We start from the raw sequence: 26,177 nt of genomic DNA, 5'->3' as shown, positions 1-26,177 counted from the left end.
TGTAGGTGGTGTAAATAAACCTCTATCTTATTAACAAGAATGTAATGTCAACTTGCCTGGATACACGTAATAAAACATATAACGGTATGCACCATTAAACACTATTCTGCATGCGCTCCTGTTAGTATTGGATGTGTCCTAAAAAATGCTTTTATCCAACACACACAAATAACTGTGTTTTGAACACAGAAATCATGCACTCCATACATATAGGATTAACTCTCACAATGTCACTCTTAGCTATTTTCTTGTAAACATTTCCTCTTTTCATTTAGAGGGCGAAGGCTGCTGAGCAGAGGAGCGATTTAATGCTTTTCAAGTGCTCTGAGAAGCAGAGCATTATGTTGAGGGGCGCCCGACCTCAGCGATGGTAAATTTGCTTGGGCTGTTAAGCTAGATGACCTGTTTATTTGGACTTGCAGAGCGCATGTCTCAGGCTCCTGGACCGATCAGTGGATAGGCTGTACACAGAATCGGCCATGATGGCTTTTATAGCCAAAATAAGCAACATTAACTGCCAAACAGTTGAGCACTGGGAGGAGAAGCATGTCTATTTACTTCTTCAATTAAACAAACAGCAAAGGGAAATGGTTAAGGATTATTTTATTACTTAGCATTTTGTACAGTTTCTACCATGGAAAAATAACATGTAACATAAGACTGTATTTACAATTCCATTTTTACAAAATGTCTTTACAAGATTTTCTTGCCAGTTCAAAAACTTGAGACTAGAACGCACGAAACAAACACATTCACACACATCCAAACCAAACTTTGTAATACACACATAAATAAATATAGACATTCACTGACTGTTCCACGACAAATATTTCTACAGCCAAGAACATGTACAATTCATCATTTCCACACAAGTTATAATTTCATTAATAAACATTACATATTACTCCCAATATAATTCTTTGTTAATCTGTTAATGAAATATTGCTAACATACTGAAAAGAGGTAACACAGACAATTATTTCATGCCAACAGAATGCTAACGCTTGTCATGCAAAACCATTGCAAGCTTTCAATTTGAAAGTAATTCATTTACAGTTCAAAAAATCAAATGTACTACATGCAACATACTATGACTTTAGTTACATTATCCATCAGTACTGACTTATTCCTAAGCGCCTCTTTAATGGGTAACACAAAATAAATAGATGAATTTCTACTTTTCTTTCTTCATGAATAAACAATTTTCTTTTCTTTTTTTTACAGTTCCGGCATTTCCTACCGTCCATGTTCAGCCATCTTCAATCAAGTACTTGTTTGTCTTTAAACCATGACCTAATTGCCGGTCTTTGATCAACTGATTTCAATTTTGCTAATATCATGTGGCTGTGTGCGATGACAGCTGGATCACAACTATTTTAGGGGGCTTTAACTTTTACCTGGAATTTCATAACTTCTTGATGATTTGGGGGATGAGTTTGGGGAGCTGTGTACTAACCAACTCTGAATGTGAGACCTTGCGGTATAAATTTCACTTTACAGACCAACCCATCCGCTGACATATCTCAGTCAAGGGAGAGGGGTTGAGAAGGAATAGCTGATGTGTTGTGGAGCCTGGAGAAGATGGACCCATATTTCACGAGCAGGGGGGTCAGTTCATGGTCTGGTGCGCTGTGTTTCTGTTTGGTTCCACACATTCCTTCCCTGACAGACAGGAGCAGAGAGCCACTGGTGCTTCTCCCTATTGGGTTTGCCTCGACTTGCAGCTCAGTGCCTCTCCACTGATGGCTTCTGGTGGTGAGAGTGATGCTGCCGGAGTCTGGGTCCTAGAAAGACACACGTTATTTACACATTACTTGGCAGTGTTTAACCTGTTATACAGGTCATAAATATGTTTTACATCCCCTCCTTTTGCTGAGCTAAACAACTATGTCTTCTCTGCAAAAAAAAATATGCTGCCTAACCCAAAATAATGTGGAGGAAGCACAGCATCTTTTCTTAAAACTGCTGATTTTTTGGCAGCTTGGGGGCAGCGAACACAAGCTGTAAACATTTATATATTATCCTCTTATAAAGTTGATATGGCAAACTTGTTAGAGTCGTGTATTTTGGAAACCTGATGAATGTAAGATCAATATCCAATTTTCTTTTAGCTCTGTTTTGCTCTCCACTAATTCATGATGTTTTAAATGCTCCACTTGGGTTCTCTAGCTAGGTGTTTGGTGAAGGGCAGGTAGCGTACAGTAGGTTTTTAGAGATTTTTCACTGAAAACAGGTGGCTGTTGTGCCTGGAAAAACGATGCGGGCCAGAAAACCAAAAGGTGAGCTAAAAAATGCCAAAACGCTCTGTAGAGCTGAGGGGAAATGCTGTAATTCTCTGTGGGTTCAGCAATTCAAGCAACCCCTTTCACATATAAGTGCACATAGGACAGAGCCAGGACAGCTGTTTCCTCCTTTTTTCCAAGAGTCTTTGTGCTAAACTAACCGGCTACTAGCTGTAGCCTTATATTTGTTGTACAGACGTGAGGGTGGTATCTTCTCATCTAACTTTCACAAGAAAGCAAAATAACAAATAAAAACTAAAAATGTCAAACTATTGCTTTTAGGATAAAGATTTTTAGGATTTTAGGATTCAAAATATACTGTATGCTATTAGCACTGAGCAGTAAGAGCCACTGAACGAAACCCAACACAAACTTTAACAGATAGTCAAGAAAAAATCACATTAGTTGACATGATGATAGCACCAAAGACAGTGACAGTGACTTAGTACTTACGGTGTTGAATGACTGGTAATATGTTTGGCGTCTGGAAGGTCTTGACAGTGGCAGGACCTTCCCCTCCAGTTGTTATGACCTGCACCTCCAGTCTGTAGTAGGTGGATAGCCGCAGGTTGGACACGACAAGCAAGTTATGATCCTGCCAAATGAGGGAGGAGAGCAGCAGAAGACATGCAATCAGTTAAAATACAACAGAATTTGAATTTGACATGACTTGAATTGGAATGGGCTGTAAACCAGGGGAGTATCAGCTGCAGAGCTGTCTTTGCACAAGCCACAGACAAAAACAAAGACTTTGTCTTCATAAGGCTGGCTGTCTCTCCTTTTTTTTGCTGCCAGCTTGATAAAGTGTGCGGTGGGTGCTTTTATTTATAGAAGAGTTCCAGAGGCTGGGAGGTGCAGATAGGCAGAACGTGTTGTTGATGGAGCAGATTATGTCAAAGAGCGGCTTTTTTTCGGAGCTCTCAGAGAGGATGAAAGAGGAAGACGTGAAGGCAGATGAAAACGTAGAGGAGGATAACTGGACACACTTCCTCAGATCTCTCCCTGTGCCTGTCTACACACCACCGCTTATCACAAGATTCATGCAAAGCGGCCACAACAGTGTTATCCTCAAATCACCCTCACCTCTGATAGATGCAGTGAAATGAAATGCTGAAAATAGAACATACCTTCCTACTACAAGGGACACTTTACTGACTATATATGAGAGCATGATCCCTGTGAGATATGGAAACATATTCAATCTGCAGCATTTGAAAACAGCCTTTACTCTATTACTAGTATGGGCCAATACTGTTTTAATGAAAATAGACTTACTGGAGGCAGGATCTGGGACTGGGAGATGATGCTGTTGGGCAGGCTGTTTTGCCGGCTTTCAGTGGCGATCTCGGCCCAGGTGACTTGGAAGCCTGTGATTCGCTGATGGGGAGCCACCCTGGACACACGCCACAGAAAGTTGCCTGTGATGTTTCCCTCACTGATGGAGAAAGAGGCCGTCAGGTTCTCTGGCTTAGCCAAAACCTTTGGAAGCCCTGGAGCTGTTAGGAGAAAGGTGGTCTCATTTAGAGTCTTGATATTAAAGGAATAGCTCAACATTTTGAGAAACACATTTACTGGTATTTGCTTTCTTGCTGAAAGATAGATGAGAAGCTCGATACCGCTCTCATGTCTGTAACTAGTGAGCTTTAGAGCTGCTGCTAGGCAGATTTTGTTACCTGTGATTGGAGCCGGCTAGCTGTTTCCTCCTGTTTCTAGTCTTTTTGCTAAGCTAATCTAACTAGCTTCAATGTACAGACATGAGAGTGGCATCTGTCTTCTCATCTAAAGCGAATTAGTGCATTTCCCGAAATGTTGAACTATTCCTTTAAGAGTGTATAGATTTTCTCATCTTTATTTTAATATGCTACGGTGTCTGATTACTGTGTAATACAGATCGATTTCAATATGTCCTTTACGCGTCAAACTGCTGAATACTCACCTCCCTCCCCTGGGCAGGGGATGTGTTTGTGAGTCTTGCTACGGATGGTTGCACAGGATGGGGTGAGGAAGGTGGTGCTCTCGTCCTTGGTGCGTCTCTTGGACTTCAGCATGTGAACAGTGACTTTGTACTTGCAGGAGAACAGCAGGCCTGGGAGGTTGATGTAGTTCTCCTGAGCCAAGAAACAAATTATTCAGCCCTGATGACTTTGACATGTCACCCAGGTCAGGTCCCATGGAGCTTCAGAGATAATTAAATACACAGTGCCGGGGCAGATCACATTCCCACTCAGACCTCAGGAACATGCCCCACATTATAGGACCACTTTGAACACTCACATGGTAAGGGTTAGACCACTATCCTTCTATTCAACTTACAATATAAATGATTTTTTACAGCTTCCACATGTCGCATAAACGCAACTTAATTAAGAAGCAGCAACCAAAGTAAGTTTCATTTTTCAAAAGAGAATGGCCTGTAAATCCCTGTTAATGAATTCTGTGCTGCAGTCTTACACTTTACACGTATTTCAAACTTTAATCATCTATTGATCTTAACAAAAAAAAAAAAAACATTCTCATCTCTTATCAGGAAATACAAAAGAAATCCCGCTGACTAGTGGATTTAGATCTTGCATTTGTAATAAAGAGGTTCTACATTAATAGGCAGTCCCTTGAGAGAGGGTGTGTGTATATTCTCTCCGATATGAAACAGCTTTGATTAAAAGTGAATGAGGCGCTGTGCTCACATAAAAGCACAAACCCTGGAATCCTTCCCAGCGATCTATAGAAAATGGATGTATATTTCCTAGCAACGAGAGCGCTGGTCCCCAAAGAATGTGTTGATTGCCAGGCCTCTGCCATCCTGTATCAGCCTGAGCCCAAGACTCTCCCAACCCCTACACAGAGCCTACAAGGAAGCCCCGTGCAAAATGCATGGCTGCGGCCGTTGGAGGTGAATGATCCCCCATTCCGGGAAACATTGTTTAAGTAAATGCATTTTATTGGCCAACACACCACATGACTGACCACACGACTGACTCATAATATTCAAAACAACAGCCAGTGATTTGCCCAGTGCAAATCCAACGCAACAGGGCTTCAGGCTCACTCAGTGAAGTTGTTTTCTTTAGCTGAGGTGTCCTTTCTAAGCATCAGACAAAAGGTGAGGCACATCCTTTGCATAGCACAGAGCTGCTGATCAAGATGTAGCTCTGCGCGTTGCACTCTGTGATCAGACCTGCAGTTGGAAGGTATGTGAAACGGCTGCTGGAGACTAACCTGCGTGACAGATTTCTCCGGTCCTCGGGTCTCGTTGTGGCTGCAGTACTCCGGCATCCACTGGACATGATAGCGACTCACAGTGGGGTCTGAAACAAAGGGAGGATGAAAAGAGAGAATGTCACATCACATGACAAAGACCCAACTCAGTGCTCAGATCTTTAGCTGAGCAACAAAGAGCAATCGATGAATCGATGAGCAAAATGTCTAAACAGAAAATGCATTGACAACAATTTTTTTTATATCCAATAAAGATTCATTTGATTCATTCAATGTAATGTTTGCTGCTTTTCTCTTTATATCTGCAAAAAATGTGTTTTGTACTTCTGACTGACAAAAACAAGCCATCTCTAGGTGGGCATTTTTGACTTTGTTCTTAGTTTTTAACAGACTAAACAACCAATCAGGTAATCGATAAGCAAAACAATCCTTAGCAAGACTTGCTCTTAACGTATGTGCATAAAACTTGCTTTGGACAAAGGCATCAAATGAACCGGTCAAATAAATGTAGTCGAGTAAAAAGCATAACACTTCTGCCCCTCTAAGTATGAAGTAGCCTTAGATATCTGAAATTGTACCTTTATACAGTACTTAAGTAAATGTACTTAGTTATGTAACACCACTGCACCCACTGAACATGAATTGGATATCAAAAGACAATCCGACTGACTGAAATGATTAACTGATGGGTATCTCGCAAATTACAACAGTCCCTATCTGAGATCTGATATCACTATTTCCATAATTGATGATCCTGATAACTAATGTCTCTGAAAAAAAAGAAACATGAAAGCACTTTCTTCTTTATCCTTGTTTTAGTTTATTAACATAATGTTCCTGTTTCCTAAACCTTTCCTTTTGTTTGCTGAAGGCTCAATTCCTAAGCCAAACTTTTCTAATTCAACTTTAAGGATTTGCATTCTCATCAGTGGAGTAGCAGCCATCATTACTGTACAGTAGCTCCTCCTGAGCTCATCAGTGGCGTTTAGCTGCCCATCACCCTCATCTTATGTTGCTAGATTCATTATTCATTCAACTGTGTTGCTTGCATATGAGAAATACATCTCCGATTAATAATTGAGTTATGCTATGTTCGCCTGGGTTGTGGTGGGGAGATAAAAGGGGTCCTTTGAAGGCTTAGACACAGATCTGGCACTTGGAGCCCCTGAGCTCTTTGGAAGCAGAAAAGAGGAATTACAGGGAACCGGGGAAAAATAAACAAGATATGCTTAGCTGGGACTGACAGAGAGGGGAAGTGGTATGTAAAACAAGAAATGGGACATGTAAATCAGGTAGAGAACAGAACCTCAGCAGTGTTGGATAAATCCTGGCGGGAAGCGAGCTTCAGAAGTGCCGCCACCGCCGGACTGCTGTCTATTGTCTGGGTGTTGGGCAGACAGCGATATATTATCTAAGCTGGTGTACAGTAAGACTCTCTTTCGTCTGCTGGAGACAACCCAGAAGCTGCTCTGGATCACAGAGACAATGAGTGAGAGTTTAATCACGGTTCAGTTAACCTGTCCCTTCTCCCTGTCACACAAACCAGATGTCCAGAGACTACAACTCTCCAGACCATCTGTACATCTGTATGTTTACAGTAGTGGAACCCAGGTTGTCAGAGTCAGACTGACTCCCTCAGACTAATGAGTGGCAGTGGCATGCACGCACGCACTCGCACGCACCCACCCACACCCACACACACCCACACACACACACACACACACACACACACACACACACACACACACACACACACACACACTGCAGACCAGCACTGCAAACGAGACAGAAAAAGAAGCTGGACCAGGATTAACTCTGCACTGCAACACTGTGATTCCCAAGCCACGTTTGATCCCCGTCAGCATCACTCAGCTCTCTGAGTCCAGGCCAACCTCACTAACAGCTCTGGGCAAACTCTCTCTCTCTCTCTCTCTCTCTCTCTCTCTCTCTCTCTCTCTCTCTCTCTCTCTCTCTCTCTCTCACACTGATTCAGCAGTTGGTGTCTCACCAGGCCTTTCCTTCAGCCAGGGCTTGCATTCTTGACTCTAAGATGTGGAGTTTGGCTTAGGGGATGACATATATTAGTAACATAACATAGACCAGTGAATGGGACTTGACAGGTTACCCTGAGAGCATGGCTTTCAAGGTTTCCATATTTCCACTCTGGTATTAACAGAAGGTTTGGGGAATGGATGCCGCTGGGACAGGCATTCCTATAGGCTTTAACCCCTTGCTGTGCCACAGCCCACAACCGTTTCTGTTCCCCATGACATCAGGTCTTGTAAAACAAAATGGACCGCTTCAACACTAATGCGAGGGCGAGGATGTATTAAATACAGCTGTCAATAAATCCCATCGCACGGCTCCGGCTCTGTGTGTTTATTGTTCTTTACTGAACGGTGGCTCTGCTCTATGTGCAGGTTTACACAAATTTGCCCAGCGCTCACATTACTCAGCTCTCACAATGACACATTGTTTCATTTACACCATCTGATGCCACATTTATAAGAAGGAATCTTCCTTTGCTTGAGTAACTGAGGATCAGTCATAACACTTTATTATGGTGTACATGAGTCATAGTGATTGATGTGCATAATGGGGTGCAAATTAGATTCTAACAAAGCTGTAAATCAATACAGTAGAGTGCATACCTCCCCGGTTCTTCCAGTAGACACGGACCTGCAGCTGGCCATCCTGGTAGAAGGGCGTGCCTACCTCCAGAGGGCCAGAGGGGCGTTTGGCCAAGGTCGAACCAAGAGGGGATATCTCCTCCTTCTTTGACTTGAACACTGATTTTACTGGGAAGAGAAAGGAGAAATGTTTGCTGCTGTAGCTAAGACAGTGACTGTCTTGTTGGCAAACTCACCAGCATGGTAACAGAAACACACAATTATATCTTTGTAATATCACAGCAGTTACAACATGTTCTTTATGCATACATGTGGTGTGACTTGATGGGTATGCACAGTACTGCGTAAAACAGCCAAGATTAGGGGTTCAATTCCAGATGTGCTGTCAGCGCACCTTGGCCATTGCTGCTTTTTGCAATTCTCATGCTGATGGTTTGCCTGAAGACTCTCAGTAATTTAGGAAAATTCAACTCTCAAAGAAAACAAACAAACAAAGAAAATTGGATTCTGGTTGTTCAGCCAACCCCATATGTATCTGCAATCACAAAACTGCAGCTCCATCCAGATTTTTTTCCTTCTTTTTTTTTTTTTATTTCAGGAAGTGCATGACTCTGCATGTGACTGGTAATTGCACCTACCTATGATTTGGTTGCAGTGGACTGTTAACCAAAACTAAGGTGTTTTGGCTAAAAGTATTCACTAAATCGCAAATATATAGTAAAACAAGACTAAAAGTCTACAGCCATTCTAATGTTTACCACGTTCACCATCTTAGTTTAGCGTGTTAGCATGTTAGCATTTGCAAATAAGCACTAAACACAAAATACAGCTGAGGATGATGGGAATGTCATTAGTTTGTCAGGGATTTGGTCATAAAGTGGACAAAGTAAAATTTCGACCTCATGACGGTGCAAGATTAAAAAGCCAGTGATTACCCAAGTGATTACAATTCATCCTGAGAGGGACACGGATGTCTGAACTACATTTCTTTCTATTTCGACAATCCATCCAGTAGCTGTCCATTAACATGTCCCTCAAAAGCCACATATAACTTCAGAGTGGCGCTAGAGCAAAAGTCACTAGGATTCATCTTCTGGGGACCGTGAATGTCTACACAAAATTACATTGCAATCAATACAATAGTTGTTGAGATATTTCAGTCTTGACCAAAGTGGTGGACTGACCAACTGACATTGCCATCCCTAGTGACTACACATAATAAGTCTGACAGCTGAATGACCGACAGAAAGTTAGCACCAATGTTTACCTGATTCATTATTTTGGGTGGTGCTGAAGTGGAGAGAAGCCTTGGAGCTTTTCAGCCGCACCTGTCCCCAGTATGTGATGGCCTGCAGCTCCACAGTGTAACTGCTGTTTTGTTGCAGTCCCTCCAGATCCACCCAGCTCTGAGCCTGCAACAACAGAAAACACTTGCATGTTGGATTTTGTATGTTACCACAGTGTCACTTGAGGCTTATTTCAAAGCCCTGTCATTGTCCCAGTCATATTTCCAGCTCAGCTCAGCCTGGGCCGACACTGGCTTGCGGGAAAGCCCTGCATATTAAGAACACATGTGGAGCTGGGGAAGGTATTGTGGCGAGGAGATAGCCTTCAGGGCCTTGTGATGGAGCCGTATTATCAGAGCCTCCCAGGGCTTCCTCACTGTGTTTGACTTGTAGCATTCCACCATCAGCGTGAGCTTGATGAATTCTTGTTATTGACTGTGCGTGTTTTGACATTCCTCTACCAGCAGGCTGCTTTCAAAGCCCCGAGGTGCCAAAGTGGAAACCAGTAGTACATGTGTCCATGGGTGTCTGGTGTCTCCCACCTCTATCTCCTCTGTGCCACATCTGCTATGCATTTCATACACTAATTCAGGAGAAGACTCTATAGAGGTGTGTGTGAACTATACAATCTATCTATCTGCCCAAGTAGGTATGTGCCATCAGGTCACATGTTGCTGGATGTATTGTGCAAATGGCTCATAAAACGTTTGAATACCAAATGTATTTAGATATGCGCAGGGGAGTATGTAATTTATGAGGACAGTCAATGATTTATCTATAAGGTTAATTTATATGCTTATGGACCCATTGCTTCAAACAGTCTAATCAATGCTTGCATACACACTTCTATGTAGAAGCAAAAAACCAAACAAATTTGTAATACTATCTAAATATTATTCTGTGGCTTTCTGAGTTGTCGTAGCCAGGAACTCCAACTTTTGAAATGTTTGTTAAAGCTTTTATATCCAAATTGTATTAATCTATTCTTTGTGATTGCAAGTAGGGCTTAGTCTGTGATGTGACATCCCAGACAACGGTCCATTTTTTCTGGCTGGACCAAATACTTGAGAATGTTCCAGTATGCAAACTAAACTATTCCAAGACATAAGAGATATTTATGTCATTATTAGAGAATGTTTCTTAAATGTTTTTAGCTGTTCTGTTTTACTGAGTCTCCCCTTAGTTTAAATATACTGTAGGCATTAATGGTGAAGATAATAATAGGAGAGGAATTGTAAGTATAGTTATATAACCACTTGACTTTGAAACTGCTTGAAAAATAGGACAAATAAAAACCCATGTAACCACTTCAGAAACAGCTGCTTGAATTGCACATACAAAAACCGAGTAGGAGAAAATGAAAGCTCGAAAATACAAACTGCAAAAAAACAACAACAATACAAATTGAGATATTTAAGAAACACAGCTCTTGAAATCACGATTTATAACTATAAATACGGCTATTTATCACGCTAAATGTGCTTAACAGCGCGTTTAAGGGTTCTTTCATCAGTATATAAGGAATTAAAACAATGAAGACCACATTGTATCAATCTGTGTGTGATTGATTGAGTGCCTTTCAAGTATATACAAGTCCTATTCCATGTTTATCCTTTCTTCCACTGCAGGCCTGCGTGGATAATATTAACAATGATGTGTGAAGGCCAGAGAGGAGAAGATGCTGAGATAATCCTGGACAAGAGCCTGGAGTCTTAGAGAGAGGAAAAGGGAGAGAAAGAGAAAGAACACATCACTGAGACAGGGTGAGAAGATTACCCCATTAGTGGTCTTTCTCCTTTTCTTCTTGGATGGCACCATCGACTTGGTAGGCACAGTCCAGCTCCAGAACACTTTGTAGTGATGTATGGGGATATCAGGCTCCTCTGGCAGGGTCCAGTTGAGACGGGCTGTCACCAGGCCTTCGTCACCCAGCGTCACGTTGCTGACACGCAAACTGGTTGGGCTGGGAGGGGCGGATGGATCTGAAGACATAGCAACAACAAGACACAACACAGTCAGCTCAGCGGTAACAGATTTCAGTACATCTGTAGGCATTTAGAGCGGAAGACAAAGACGGCCTCTAGGTCTTGTATGTGACAAATCTTGAGCCAAGGCAGTTTTCTTGCAAGTATAATTTCAGGTCAAATGCATTACAGGCCAAGACACCTTTCACCACTTGCGGGTAAGCATTGCAGTTAAGGAGGGGGACCAGTATGACACTGTGTAAAGTAATTAGTCCTCCACTGACAATCTGCCATGAGATGTTATGACAGGTGTCATGTCACGTCTGTGATGGCGTTCGGCAGGACCGAGAGCGCAGGTTAGGGGTTAACAAACACATGCTGCTCACTTTGGCTCCACACTCGACATTCCTGTATTCTAAGTAATGTGTGTGTATGTGTGTGTGTGTGTGTGTGTGTGTGTGTGTGTGTGTGTGTGTGTGTGTGTGTGTGTGTGTGTGTGTGTGTGTGTGTGGAGTAAAGCTGGTTCTGAAACCATCCGTATGAGCTGTGACCCATCTGATGTCAGCCTGGTGCAGGAGGAGGGGCAGGGCCACATTGCCAGACGGCAAACCAGAGGGAATAGCCCCCATAACGAGAAAATGATTCATGCCACAGCCTGTTGGCTCTCCTCTTCTACTAGCCCTCTCCCACCTGAAACAAATTTAATCCAGTCCAACAACACAATTGGACACATTGGTTCTCCATACCAGCTGATGTTGGCTGTGCAATATAAATAAGCAGTCAGTTCTTACAAATTGCCCTAACAAAGTACTGTAGTGCAAAATTGCAATCAGATGATATGGCTGTACTATATAAATAACAATGGCATGACAGAATGGCCAGGAGCTCATCAAATCCATGACAGCTCCCATCAATCTATCAACGTTCTGGCACTGATTGGCCTGATTGGAGATTGGTTTTCATCCCTGCAGCAGAATCCTTTTCCCACCTGGTGCCTGGCTCTGTCTGACAGCCATCCAAAACACTCTGGGGAGTAAATGTATGCTGAAGGATTGACAGGGCAGGTCAACACGAAAACACACGCCACCAAACACACTAATACTTTTTGTATTTGGCACAAGTTTTCAGTATTTGGCAAAACATGGAAGTAATTAGGATGTCTGCCAGTGTTCCACTGATAAACAACTTTATATATATTAAAGAATAAATAACACAAGCTTGGTAAAGTATGTTGATGCACTGTGCATTACACAGATGAAAAAATGTAAGTGATCAACACAATGCAGACACTATTTTACATGATATACATTTACAGACTGGGCTGCATAAGGCTGAACTGGCAGGCACATGTCTCTGCCTCTACATGTCAAACAAACACTGTATCTGATCTGGATCTGATTCAATCTCGACACATTATATTCACAAATCTGCAATCCCTGGGAACCACACAACAATTTGCCGTTGCTTTAACAAATCCCATCTGCAGCACAACACTGTGACTTAGTGTCATTCAACACTAAAAGTGCAGGGTACAGGAGCAGAGCAACAACACAGAATGCCATCAGACCTTGTTCACTAATCTGTGGCAAAGATCTGAAGCGCGTCTAGGTTACGTCACTCCCTCTGGAGGCAAGACAATACTTGCATTCATTTGAAACCTGCAATATCCTGACTAATTCAGACATATTACATTGTATATGACTGTAAAGAGGGGGGAACCCCTCCTTTGAAGACATAAACGAAGATCTGGTTGCAACACAGACAAAAAAAATGTCTGCACACCCAGTCCCTCCTCATTACTCGCATTTTACTTGGCATCGGTATGAATTACCCTTTCCACTTAGCTCACTGGGTAAATGTGTGGAAGCTGTGGAGGGGAAGCACTTATTTACAATTCAGGTTAACAGGGTTAAGAAAAGAATTCAAAGGTTTAAGACCTGAATACAGTTTTAAATTAACATATTGAAGCAGTGTGAATGCCATCAGTAAATAGTAATAAATGTATGTTTGGCTTTAACCGATCATATTTCAGTCATAATCCGTTTTCTGCTGCTGTATGGAGCCATGAGGTTGAACAGCTTAGCACTTCAGTTCTCACTAAAATACTGTTTAGTCCTCAAAAGAGTTGCAAGTGGGGGTGAATAAAAATTATTTTTTTTAAACGACAAACAAAAAAACCCCTTTCTTTGAGTCAGTGATGAAGAAAGCTTCACCACATACACTTGGTTTGTAAGGTCAGATAAAAAGTCAAATCAGGTTTTGCAACTCTTTCCCAAATGCTCCACCTGTTCCAAGGTCTTAACCATAACAAATGGAGGGCAGTGGGTGTCAAACAGGAACTAAGGCCACACACACGTGCATATGTACATACACACACAGACCTCTGGAGGAGCGGAAGTGTTTGCTGGGTGCAGTGAAGCCGCGGGTCCCATGGACATTGACTGCAGCAACTCTGAACTGGTACCATCTGCTGGCTCTGATGTCAGCCAGTTGGACGTGCTCCTCTGCAGTCTGAGGGACAGATGGGGGGAGAGAAAACCACAGGGGTCAGGGTTCACGCAGGGTCACAGCCTCATGTGAGTTTGCTGCCACATCAGTCATCTGCGTGTTTCTCTTTGCCAAACTTTCAAAGACACTGTGACTGTGAGGAATGTGCAACCGTGTGCAACAGTCTGTCAGCGCACTGCAGCACTTTCACAGCTGTAGCATGTGGCAAGCTGGGACATGTAAAGCTGACATTTCTTAGTGATACAAATCCCAAATGTCTGATCAAAGGAATCACTCACATGACATCAGTTGATGGGATCTAAAAGAGAAAAACTTTTCATCTTACTGACATGCTTCAGTATTTTTGCACGTTTGGTGCATTCCTACCTGTGCCACAGTCTGCCACTCAGTGGCATCGTCTTCGCTGGGGTGGATGCCATAATTCCAGCGGCGCTGCACCACATAGAGGACAGGCTCCACAGAAATGTTGAACTTGGAGGACCAGCGGATCTCCAGCTGACCCGACGGCTGCTCCAAAAACACTAGCTCTTTCCTTGGCTTCAGAGGGACTCCTAAAAGTACAAGCAAGATAGACGATACCGTGACAGGAATTAATATCACCACTGTGTGGAACATTGTAGGTGAACTTCAACATTAAATTGTAGTTTTCCAATCTTGGGTGGAAAGATAAATGACACCATCAGAGTTGGACAGATACAGATTTGAAAATGAGACATGACCTCACCGCAATAGATTTAATACATGCTGCGGGTCAACAGCATCATCTTTCTACTGTGACAGATTGTGATATTTCCTGGCCAGAGTGATGTGTTTTAGTAGCTGCGCTTCTTAGTAATGACACACATAGTTTGCATCTAGGTATGTGAGATGGTGCGCGTAAGGTCTCCATCTTTTACAGACATGCGATACCCCAGTGCAAACATACATACGTGTATGTAAAGTTTTTTGCATCATTGCACTTCACATTCAGCCTTTCAGAAGAAGTCGATGTGGCCATGTGCAATAAATTAGAGCTTTATTAAGTGCAGGACTGGGCCAAATGCTCAGCCAAGTCAGACTCTCTCAAGTAAATTTATTGCACTGGATACGTAGTGAGTTGTTGATTGAGCATTGGGCACAGTGATAATGAGATGGAGATTGGAAAAGCAAGTTTTAAAGTACAGGAGAAGGCTGAATACATCTCACAGTTCTCAATAAATCACCTAGCACTTCAGACCATTATGTTGGACCTCTGTTGCTGCTGAGCGGCCCACCCCTGCTCGGCAGTTATAAACAGCATCAACACACGCTCAAGGCTACTGCGCAGCGTGTCGGTAAACAACATAATCAAGACTGTGTTTTGTATGCAGAGCGCTTGATCTACTTATATCTCTATTCAGTCTTCATACAGGGCATGTAAAGTGATTGATTAGTGCATATAAAATCCTGGAAGATGGAGGAGGGTCTTTGAGCCACATGCATATGGAGTCAGTACTTTGTTTTGTCCCGCTGATAACAGCTTTCTGCACACTAACAGCTGGGGGTCATTGTGCTGTGGTTTCACAGCTCCACAGTCAGTGTGTGTGTGTGTGTGTGTGTGTGTGTCTGCATGTGCGCAAACAAACGTGTCACATTTCCTGCGCAATACTGAACACCACAGCATTCCTCTTCGCCCTCTGTCTTAGCTCATCTTCCCACAAAGTCACATAAGTACTCCTGCAACACACATACAAACACACACATACAAACATACAACCTCTCTCTTCCGCAATATGTGGGAGGGCAACGAATACACTTTCTCTCAGATAGCTCTTTCCAAAGATAACTTTTGGGTCAAGTTTGGTCCAAGAATCATACAGCGTTCATTTTTCAATGGCTGCACGCTTCCTCCAAACCATGATGTAACTGCTGCTGAAGCAAGAGTACGGCGTCCATTCATGTCTTAATCGTGCCAACAAATACACTCCAGAAATATAATTCTCAGTACTCACGCACATACTGTCATAATGATTGCTGTAATTACAGGGGTTGAGGAAAACACTACAAATACTGCTTGTAGCACAAGGACATACCGTAAACTGAATATGGCTGATGGACTGATTAACTGACTGGCTTGTTGTGACAATGTGGTGATAACTCCATCATTTATCTTCAATTTCAATCCGGCATCTACATTTTTCCCTTATTTTTTTCATTTTAACCACACCTTCAGCTCCTTTGCCAGTTTCTCTCACAGTATAGTGTAGAACTGTGCACTGCTTTTATTCAGAATACAGACAAATTGGGTAGCATCACATGTGGTGCTATTTCTTCAGAGTAACAGAGAAAATGAGAGAACTAGAGAGAAATATATGAAAACAAAAGAACTAGAGGAGCCTAATTAACCACCTATTTCCATATGTGCACTGCATATGTTATTAGAGGCACACCCCCACGAATACATCTTTGATACGACATTACAGAGCAGTGGATGATGTCTAACGGCATCGGGCTGTATTGATGTAAAAAAAGAAAAAAAAAGAAGAAGCTTTATTACTCATCAAAAGCACAGTGGGGGTCCAGTCCTGAACTCTGAATTGTTTCTTTATCAGGGACATACACATGGGGTGGGGACCCTAACCTGAACACACACACACACACACACACACACACACACACACACACACACACATCTGAGAGTGATCTCAGTGGGGGAAACGCTTCATTTCTTCCCGCTTGTGTTTGCTAATGGCTTCCAGCATCATGGCTCATCATGGCAAAGACTACACACAAACTTGTGCACACATAGAAACAATTACGCTCTTCAAACCATGAGCACCTAATTAGACCTTTAACACTGAGGAGGACCAGGACAGGAATTCCATCCGGACTTTCACTAAAACGTTGAGTGTAATTCAATGTAAATGCAGTGCTGACGGCGACCCGTCATGAGCTCAGTGTTTGGACTGAAAATCAGCGTGTAGGCTGCTTGATTTGAAGGTCTCACAGTGTGATGAATGGTTTTCATTGACTGGGTCACTGTATTGAAATTTTCAAGGTTACGCCTGCTTTCATCTTTCCAACTTGGATAGATGAAAGCAGGCGTAACCTTGAAAATTGAAAAAAGGTGAACAGCACGTTAATCTTGGAAATTCCAAGATTAACGTGCTGTTCACCTTTTGAGCACAAGATCCACCATGAAGTCCCTCAGGATTCTTTCCAAATCAAATATAAATACTAGCATGCTCTTCTGTGTGTAAAGGCTCAAAATCACATGCTCTTGCCTCTATCAGCTACAAACAGTAAAACATGCTTACACTAGCTGCAGTGTGATTCAAAGCATACGCAGTCGATCACTGCTGCGGTTCAAAGCTTGATTTAGACTCATCTTCCACTGCTTTCACTTCAACATCTCCTCAACTTTGTTATGGCCTCAGGCTGCCAGCAATTGTACGCTGATAGTGTATATAATGTAGTTCAGAGGCTCCTGGTTCTCTCACATAACAACTCAGCACCCTCAGATCATCAGGCCGCCTTGGGCAGCACTATTAAACTGTTTTACTGGAGCAAAGATTCCTGGGTACATCTGTGTTTGTGAAACCCTCAAGCTTATCCAGCAAATTCAAGGCTTAAGATATATTCTAATTTACAGCAGGAACAGCATGAGGGATGTGTGGGTGAAGTGCAACACAAAGAGATGAAATAAAGATTTATGATTCCGAGCAAGTTGTCAACAATTGTTCAACATAATCTGCAATTTGCGTCGTTGAGATTTAAAACTAATGTTTGACAGAGAGGCATTAATTGGCCCAACACTGTTTATGCAAACAGTACAAACTACAACAGTTAATCCCATTAAAAACATGACGTTTGCATTGGACCATTACCAGATATGAAACGTCATTTATTGAGTAGGATAAATAGAGAGGGAGGGAGTATCCATGATTCAGCTGATGAACCGTGTTAATCCGGTCTCTCTGGAAAACAGTAATGAGCAATGATTAAATGAAGTGATGAGTTGCTGAGTGCACAGACAATTAAACAACTTTATCAGTGCACTCAGTCTAACATTTAGACACTTCATTCTAGTCTGTCAACCTAGCTTGCTGTCGAACTCCCTTCTTCCTGTAATTAATAAATTAGGTTTGTTTCTAATATGTGTTTTGCATGATAATAATCACATTGCATTTTCATTTAAACCTGCAATAGCTGATTTCTTGGCCACTTTGGGGCAGCAGAGACAAGTTGTGAACACAACATTGACATATCATCAGCTTTTAAGGTAATATGCCAAACTTGTTAGCAAACAGTTGCTTATTTACACATCCAACAATTTCAATGCAACATAATTATTCATTTGGAGTCGTGTTTTTGGCCACCTGATGAATGCAAGTCCATTATTCAATCTCTTTTTAGCTGCTAAAGGAACCATTATTCAACTGTGACTGTCTGCTGAGCAGGTAACGAACAGTGGATTTTTAGCGCTTTTTTGCTGACAACAACTGCCTGCTGCATCCATGAGAGCGGTGTGAATGAACCAAATGTTAAGGTTGTGGGCCGGACACCTAAACAAAGAGCGGAAACTCCCTATAAAGCTCTGTAAAGCCGAGGAGATTCAAGTGATAATTATCTGTAGGTGTGTTACTACGCACGACCCCTTTCTCATTGTCACATTGTTTTCAAATTGTCATTGGATACATTTTTATTATTATAATAAGTAAAATTGATTTTAGCCCAGCACTGAAATCTTAAGGACTATAACTTTAACGATCAATTTGTTGTGGCAAAATCATTGTATTGTAAATGTGATGCAGGTTTAACCTTTAGTATTACCTTTGTAGAGGTTCTTAGGCAGCTGGCAGGTGTGGCCACAGCCGTTGGAGCAGCACTTTTTCACGGCTGAACACTCTCCATCCTCCTCACAGCTCTCCACGCAGGCTGCTGCAAAGCCGCTGGCCTTCTCTGGTGCAGGACAGTCGCCTTGCTTCACTCCCTCTACTGACTTTAGGAACTCACAGCTCGTAAGACACTCGTAGTGTTTCTTGGGAAAGAGGGGCTAAGGAGTAGGGGGAGGATGAGATGGAAGAGAGGGAAAATAAATGTTAAATTACTTTTAAGACCAACCTGCCTGGCAGCAAACAGGCAGCTCTGTGAGCTAACAGGGATTGTCCTGTTTACATTTCAGCTTATGACTCACCGGAGCAGTGGGTACATTTAAACGGCTTTGATTCAGCCTCACAGACAAGTTACTTCACACTACTCTCAAACTTTCCTCTTATTGAATTTTCCCACTAAGTATGAAAAGCTCAAGCACTTGAGTCTGAGGCAACCACGTTATTTGTGGTAGTGACATACCTCGCATAAATCCTGGCACTGGTTTTCCTTCAGGTCCCAGGATTCCTTGCAGGGCTCCAGGCACTGTGAAAAGGAGAGAAGGGTGTCAGTTCTTCAAAGAGCCAGCCACATCAAAGAGCCAATGCTGCGGAGATGTTGCTTTCTGGTGCTCAAGCGCTGGCTGCCTGACGGGCACCTCACTCAGCCACTTCCCCTGCAACAACCTGTCACCAGTCACGCCTCTTTTTGTTACCGATGCCTGGCATACCTTCAAAACACATAAACAATCTTCTACAAAAGTAGACATGGGGCAAAGGGGTTGTCAAAGTAAACAGATACACCCTTGCTGTGTCTAGAAATCTACGGATGCTTGGATTTGGTGTGCTTGGTGTGCAGTCTATCAATCTTATCCAACCACTTCTCCTGCTCATGTTTGGGCCTGATACACTCTGGCACCAGCACCAAACTCCCTTCTCTTTACCACAGCTGAACAGAAAGTGCTTAATAAATGATACACTTGGGTTAATGTACTTGGGATTCCCTTTTTTAACACGTGGAACAAATTTACTGAATGTCTGGCATAGGCATGGGATAAAAGAAAACCCTCAGCATGAGTGCAGCTCAAGAAGTCAAACATAATGGGATGATAAAATGTCACATGAAAGTTTACCAAGCTAGTCATACTCTTCTTACTTTAAATACTACAACTCGCCCTGGATGGATCCGATTCAATAAAAGTGAATGTAATTTAACACAAAAGTCCATGCATGTCCAATAGAATCAGGCAGATGCTGCCGCAGGAAAGGGAATATGTTTAGATGGGACTGAGAGAAGCGAGGGTTTTATATGCTCCCGTTGCTGGCCACAGAGAGCTGGTGTGAAAGAGAAGAGCAGGCTCAGTCAAACAGTCAAACCATTGCCAGGCTGCTTTTATGCTGCACTGGGAGCAGCCCAAACCACACCAACCAGAAACCTGCCAAAGTCACTCATTCAACTCCATTTAATTTAGACTCCTGCACCAGTTACAGTACTAAGACAAGGCACACCAGTACATTTTCAACATATTCGCCTACATTCTTCATTTGGGGCAGTTTGTTGGTCAGTGGGGGAGGGTGATAATGATAAAGTATATATGGATATCTGCCATCCTGAAAAGATAATCAGAACAATATGTAATGTTATGCAAGGCAGAGTACTGAAGTGTGGTTAAATGAGGGCACCTACTGTAGAGAGTGTATTTTAAATTGATATAAGAAATTTCACATCAGGGGGCAGAATTTTATTTACGACTCCTTAATTCGCTCATTAGCCAACTCAGTCATTATTATGCCATTGCCAGTGAAAAGTGTATTTGTTTTTTATAGAGTGCGGTGGACGAGCGCATGATGAAACATAAACCTTGCTTCTGGAGGAATATGCTGCAATCACAGACCATGCATACGTCTGCCAGCACTCAATTACACCCAGCTTTGACTCTCGGCTTTGCCCAGCCTCGTCTCGGGCAACCGAGGAGCCCTGTGTGGACAGTGTGTTGAGTGTTTAGCAGCTGGCTCCAGAGGGTGAAGAAGGCTGGAAGGGAAGCTATTTTCTTAATTACTTCATAGCAATATAGACATCCGTCTCATGATGATATAAAATATAAAGTGCCAGAGGGAATATCGGACACCTTGGAGGGGAACCACGTAGTTATGACAGCCGAGAGCTCCAAAAGAAACTAATGTGGTTTCTACAGAGCTGGTCAGGTGAAACCACTGCAACACCTCAGAGACTTCAGATGACATATGAGCTCAATTGTGCTGTCCAAGTGCCTCATCAGCCACAGTGTCTATGCAGTTTCTGCTATTAATAATATGGTGACCTTATATCATTAAATCTGTTCTCAATTGTGTCCTCTGAGAGTATAGCCTGCGGCGAAGACAGGCAGAAGGCGCAACCTCAGCATCCCAGACTCGCACAAGCACTGGGCAGGAACAATGAGGTGTTGAAGCAATAACTGTGTGCTGCACCAGTGTCTAAAGGACATTCTGCCAGTAAACTCACATGTTAAAGCCCCCAAATCCCTTCTACAAATCACTGAACATACACACATAAGCCAGGGGATCAAGCTCATTTTACTCATTGAAAGATCTTGTGTGCACGGACTGAATGCATTCCATTGGCTTTTCATAAAGATGAATCTTTTTCTGGTTCACCACAATCACAACTATATAAGTGAAAATAGAATCATCGTTACCTCGAGATGCTTGGGCTTGCGTGCCAAGCAGCATTAATTAACACAGCACATTGCGTACCAAGGGTATTGCAGCACAGATCAGAGTGCTGGCTGTGTGTTTAGTACTGTTTCACCCTCAGAGTCCCAGTTTTTAATTTTTTTAATTTTTTTTTTTACTCTTCAGAGCAAAAGTTCCCAACTAACAAAAACTGCTGAATTCTAACAGGAAGTTGTATTTACAATAAAAATGTTACAATCAGGACAGTTATTTCTTGCTGAATGAGCGGCTACATCGTGAACGGCACTCTTAAAAAAAGATGAGCATTAGTGTCGAGGCAGCGAGAGCTCCCTGCAGGTGTGCTGAAAACTGACAATCTGTCAGCGTTTCTCCCCAGCCACACCCACAACCTGACATTTAAGTAGGGAAGAGGAAGACCGACAACAGACGTCTTGCCAAAGCAAATAGGACGGCTGTATATAATTACAAAGGCACTCTCATCAATCAAGTGCCTGATTCCTATTTACACAATTTGGTGCTCGATCTAAAACCATAGTACCGATGCCGCCAAAAGCATGCTTGGAAGAGTGCCTTAACAGATTTTCTATAAACTCTTGAGCAATTTCTCCACCTTTCCCGAATCCCATGCAGAAACACGCCCTCATCCTTCTGAAACATGCACTTCTGCTTTTATATGTTGAAATAAAAAAACAAAAAATGTGTAGCAATACCACTAAATTGCTAATTACAACAAACCAGAAATTATAAATCACTTCCAAACCATAATTAAAACTTCCTGCTGCGTGTATGAATGGCACATAAAACTGACCCTATTCTATTAATGGGATCACATCAGAAGATATCTGTGGTCTAACAATTACTATTAGTGAGTCCCCTAGAGGCTTGGAGCCCTCAAACATCTGCACATCTAGCACTGTCAATAGCTATACTAGTGTTTGACTTCTGAGATCTAATTTGGGAAAACACACCATGGAGCTGGAGTAGAGAGCATAATTGAGCTGGACATAGTGTATCTGCTGGGTTTGGGTGCCAACGTCTGTGTCTCCCTAAAGCAAATCTCTCCAGCTGGCAACACGACTACCATCTGTTTGAATAGCATAAGGAATGCATGAAATCATCCAATGTGATGTTAACATATTTCTGGACAAATTTCACCTAAAAAGACACAAATGGTTTTACTCTGAGATGTAAACAAGAGCATGGGGTTGTTTCTATGGACTTGAGCTGTTAGTCTTAACAAAAGCATTTGAGCGGCTGATTTCCCCTTTGTCCTCTTATCTTCCTCTCCAATAGTGACACATTCTGCATGGTTAAGTAGGAACATCCATAGCGCTCTTTCACTTCACATTTCACGCTGTAATAAAACGCAGCAGTTGTTACTCTGGGGGACCCTGAAAGGCATTATGTGGGGCCAATGAGAGAGGCAGGCTGAATGGCAGCCAATGCCACAGCCCATCCTTACTTTGTCAGGGTTGGGACGAGGCAGAGGGGAGGTAGAGGGAGTGAAGAGGGGGAATATGGGGGAGGTGAGGGAAGGGAGAGAGATGGGGGGGGTTGTTCTGCATAGAACTGCCTTTCTCCATCATTGGAGCATGGTTATATCCACCCATCATAAAAATGCTTATTGCCCCAAGTGAGTGACTGGAATAACATAAACTATGAAAAAAGTGTATATAAAATGTCACGCGAGTGTTTTCTTTTCGTTAATGAAGCATGAACTGCTACCAGTCGAGATTGCCCCTGGGCTTAACAATACACAGTGTATGCAAAAAAAAAGATAATAATAATTAATTCTGATGCAGATGACATTTTCTCATTTTGCCAGAACATGCTTTCCCTGCATTCAAAATATGGACTACTCCAATATGTTTTCTCCTGTTATCCAAGCCAAACGTATCGATCCCAGCACTGACAGTCGGTGTGAAGCTCGAGTGGTGCCAACAGATATTTACAAGGTGCCTTTGCGGTGCCTTGGGACGAAGCAGCAGCTGTCTACTTCTCTGGGAGACTCATATGGAGGAATCTCTGTTGTTGATCATACACGTTGTAAATCTCACCTCCAATCTCATTGAGTTATGGCTACTTTCTGCTGCCCTGGCGCTTTTTACACTCCCGATGGCCGTACTCAATTATTTCAGCAGCTCTCATCCCTCTTCTATCGACCCATCCAGGAGCGAGTCGCTGGCTTGCTTGGCTGTCGTCTCCCCTCGACTTCCCCAGTTTCTTCTCAGTTTTTATCTGCCTTTCATTCTCTCAAGCCACGTCTGCTCTAATCCAGATCAATTTCAAAACTCATCTTTTCTCTCTGTTTTGACCTTCCATCTGCACTAAGCCAATGAGATCATGCTCAGAAAATGGATGTTTTTCAAAGGTCACTCCAAAGTAGATACATTTGAGAACACCAGGCTCACATTGCAGCACAGACAAAGAATGAGCTTATTATCATGTGATATATCTTTCACAAACATGGCCAATGCACTTTCACTTGCCAGCAATGTTATGGGACCATGTTTCTGTAGCCTCTAACATTTTTCTGTTATCATTTTGTGTGTGTGTGTGTGTGTGTGTGTGTGTGTGTGTGTGTGTGTGTGTGTGTGTGTGTGTGTGTGTGTGTGTGTGTGTGTGTGTGTGTTTTCCAAGCCTAATGCCCTCAATACAGGTGATGTCACTGACACATGTTTAGTGTCTGTTGAAAGACAACTGCACAAGTACAAATATCACATCACAGATAATAAACAGACATTTTGGAGCCTGAATTTGAGATTGCCATTTTATGTAATCTTGGAAAAATCCAAATTTGGTCAAAGGGTTGGGATCCGCTGAAGGGAGATGCAAGCAACAGTTCCACCACGGCTGACTGCAAGCAAGGAGTCACACTGCATGCACCTTTGACATTTCATCAGAGAATACATTACTGTTGATGGCTAGGAGAGATTCATACTCTTTTGAAGTGCCAGTTACCTAACAATGTTTGTGCAGAAAGCACTGCATGCCCAAAATGCTATTACTAAAATTACTATTACAGTTAGCCTTGATTACAAATTCACTTTTTATACTGCACTTTTGTATGTATGTATATTAAACAGAACAGAAAAACATCTCAATGAACAAAAATGTGTTGAGTGTTTGGATGCTCTGAGACACAAACTTCGAAACTATGGAAGGAGTCGGTTGTGACCGAACTAAGGTTTAAAGTAGGGCTGCAACTAAGAGCTAACTAATTAATTCATCATTGCGTCAATAAAAAATTCAAAAATATTTGAAAAATGCCCATTATAATTTCCCAGAGCTGGTACTATTTCAAATCTGCTTGCTTTAGCTGACCAACCACCAATAACCCAAAGATATTCAGTTGACACCAAAGCCCATACAGTACATTCAACCTCATTACTTTCCAAATTTTGGTGCTGGTGCACCATTCCATTGTTTGAAAACCACCATTAAACATAAAATAGGAAGAAAAATAAATGATTTTCAACTTTTTGGGCATTTAGAACATCTAGAAAAGAATCTGAAAACACTAAGATGAATGTAAAACCTTAGACATGTAACGGTTCCCTTTCTCACCCTCTGTTCTTCAAAGAAACAATGTGGACCATTATTCTTGGTGATTTTCGTGTTTTCTCCCCCATTTCCATTCATGGCAAAAGCCCTTCTTCAAGCTGCCTTTTAGAATTCAAAGTCAACTTGATTTCCATTCAAAATTGAACTCTATTTTTGTGGTCAAAACAAGGAGTAGTGTGCCTAAAATCTGTGTAGTTGCCTTTCAGATCATGCCCACTGAGACTATGATTACAGTTTAAATAGACTGGAACATATTTCATCAAGCGCTGGAGCTGTGATCTGAATAAGTGTAAAATCATACGCTGGCAAGGCTTTCCAATACGTCTCTGACGTGCCATTAAGTTCCAAAGGACTGTAAAAATATGGTGATTAAATCAGGAAGAAGATATCCCCATCCTGAGCTGTTAGAAAGTCTAGACACGCCATTTCCTCAACCTTATGCAACCTTATAGTTTTTTAAGTCCATGAGATATCGCGTATTTAATTTCAGCGCTGCTGTAAATCAGCACGTGTGCATTGAGCAGACAGTGGGGTGGATCAGGTAGATCAAAAAGATTAACAGCTTGCTGTAACTCTATACACAGCAAGCTCATGTGGGTGCTGATAAATATGAAATTAGATTTCCCAATGAGCAGAAGGTTGCTTATCTGAATGCCACAATCTAATTCAGGAATTGTATCAGAGCTGTTGGAATTATTCCCAGTCAATGTAAATGTTACATTTGCAATTTAAACTAACAGAAAAAAGCTGCGTGCATCCTAAATATTCATACACAGTTTTGGTCTGATAATTTAAGGGGGACACAGATAATATTATACCGCAGTGGTTGCTGTGGGATTTTCTATTCTGCAATTACATAAGCCTCTGCAAACTAACAGGAAACCCACATGGCTCACAGTGTCAGTGCTGCATTCAGAGTTAGAGAACAATTACAGCATGTTGGTGCTCTTGCACTTGCGTGCAGTAGATGCCTATCATCCCTGTATAGGTTTACCACTTCTGTCCTAGCTGGCCTGAGGAAGGACAAGCTGTCTGCTAGCGATGTCCCTGCAGCCCCAGGAGAAATATAAGAAAAAATGTCAATGTAGTTTTGACGGTGCCTGCTAGAAATAATCATCTAAAAATGGAGTAAGATACAGGGCTGCCAGCACCAGCAACCCACAGACAACATTTCTTAATTATAAGTAATACAAAATACAGTTAT

The 26,177-nt window shown here is 42.2% G+C and overlaps 1 protein-coding gene across 1 annotated transcript in view; it reads right to left on the bottom strand.

Moving 5' to 3' along the window:
• Positions 1–586: 586 nt before the first annotated feature.
• The window catches only part of anos1 (anosmin 1), a 39,563-nt gene continuing 13,972 nt past the window's right edge, over positions 587–26,177 (bottom strand). Inside the window, exons 3-14 of the mRNA XM_078262024.1 lie at positions 19,200–19,262; positions 18,678–18,900; positions 14,253–14,437; positions 13,760–13,889; positions 11,191–11,396; positions 9,396–9,540; positions 8,150–8,296; positions 5,499–5,587; positions 4,219–4,390; positions 3,558–3,778; positions 2,736–2,877; positions 587–1,784 (exon numbers count right to left, since the gene is read on the bottom strand). Of these exons, the coding sequence (XP_078118150.1) occupies positions 1,726–1,784; positions 2,736–2,877; positions 3,558–3,778; positions 4,219–4,390; positions 5,499–5,587; positions 8,150–8,296; positions 9,396–9,540; positions 11,191–11,396; positions 13,760–13,889; positions 14,253–14,437; positions 18,678–18,900; positions 19,200–19,262 (1,782 nt within the window). The 3' untranslated portion in view covers positions 587–1,725. The remainder of the gene's footprint in view (positions 1,785–2,735; positions 2,878–3,557; positions 3,779–4,218; positions 4,391–5,498; positions 5,588–8,149; positions 8,297–9,395; positions 9,541–11,190; positions 11,397–13,759; positions 13,890–14,252; positions 14,438–18,677; positions 18,901–19,199; positions 19,263–26,177) is intronic.

This window comes from Sander vitreus, chromosome 11 (genome assembly GCF_031162955.1).
Source record: "Sander vitreus isolate 19-12246 chromosome 11, sanVit1, whole genome shotgun sequence".
In the NCBI taxonomy this organism is placed as follows: domain Eukaryota; kingdom Metazoa; phylum Chordata; class Actinopteri; order Perciformes; family Percidae; genus Sander; species Sander vitreus.
Note: the sequence above shows the minus strand (reverse complement) of the source record. Positions and strands in the feature narration are given on the sequence as shown.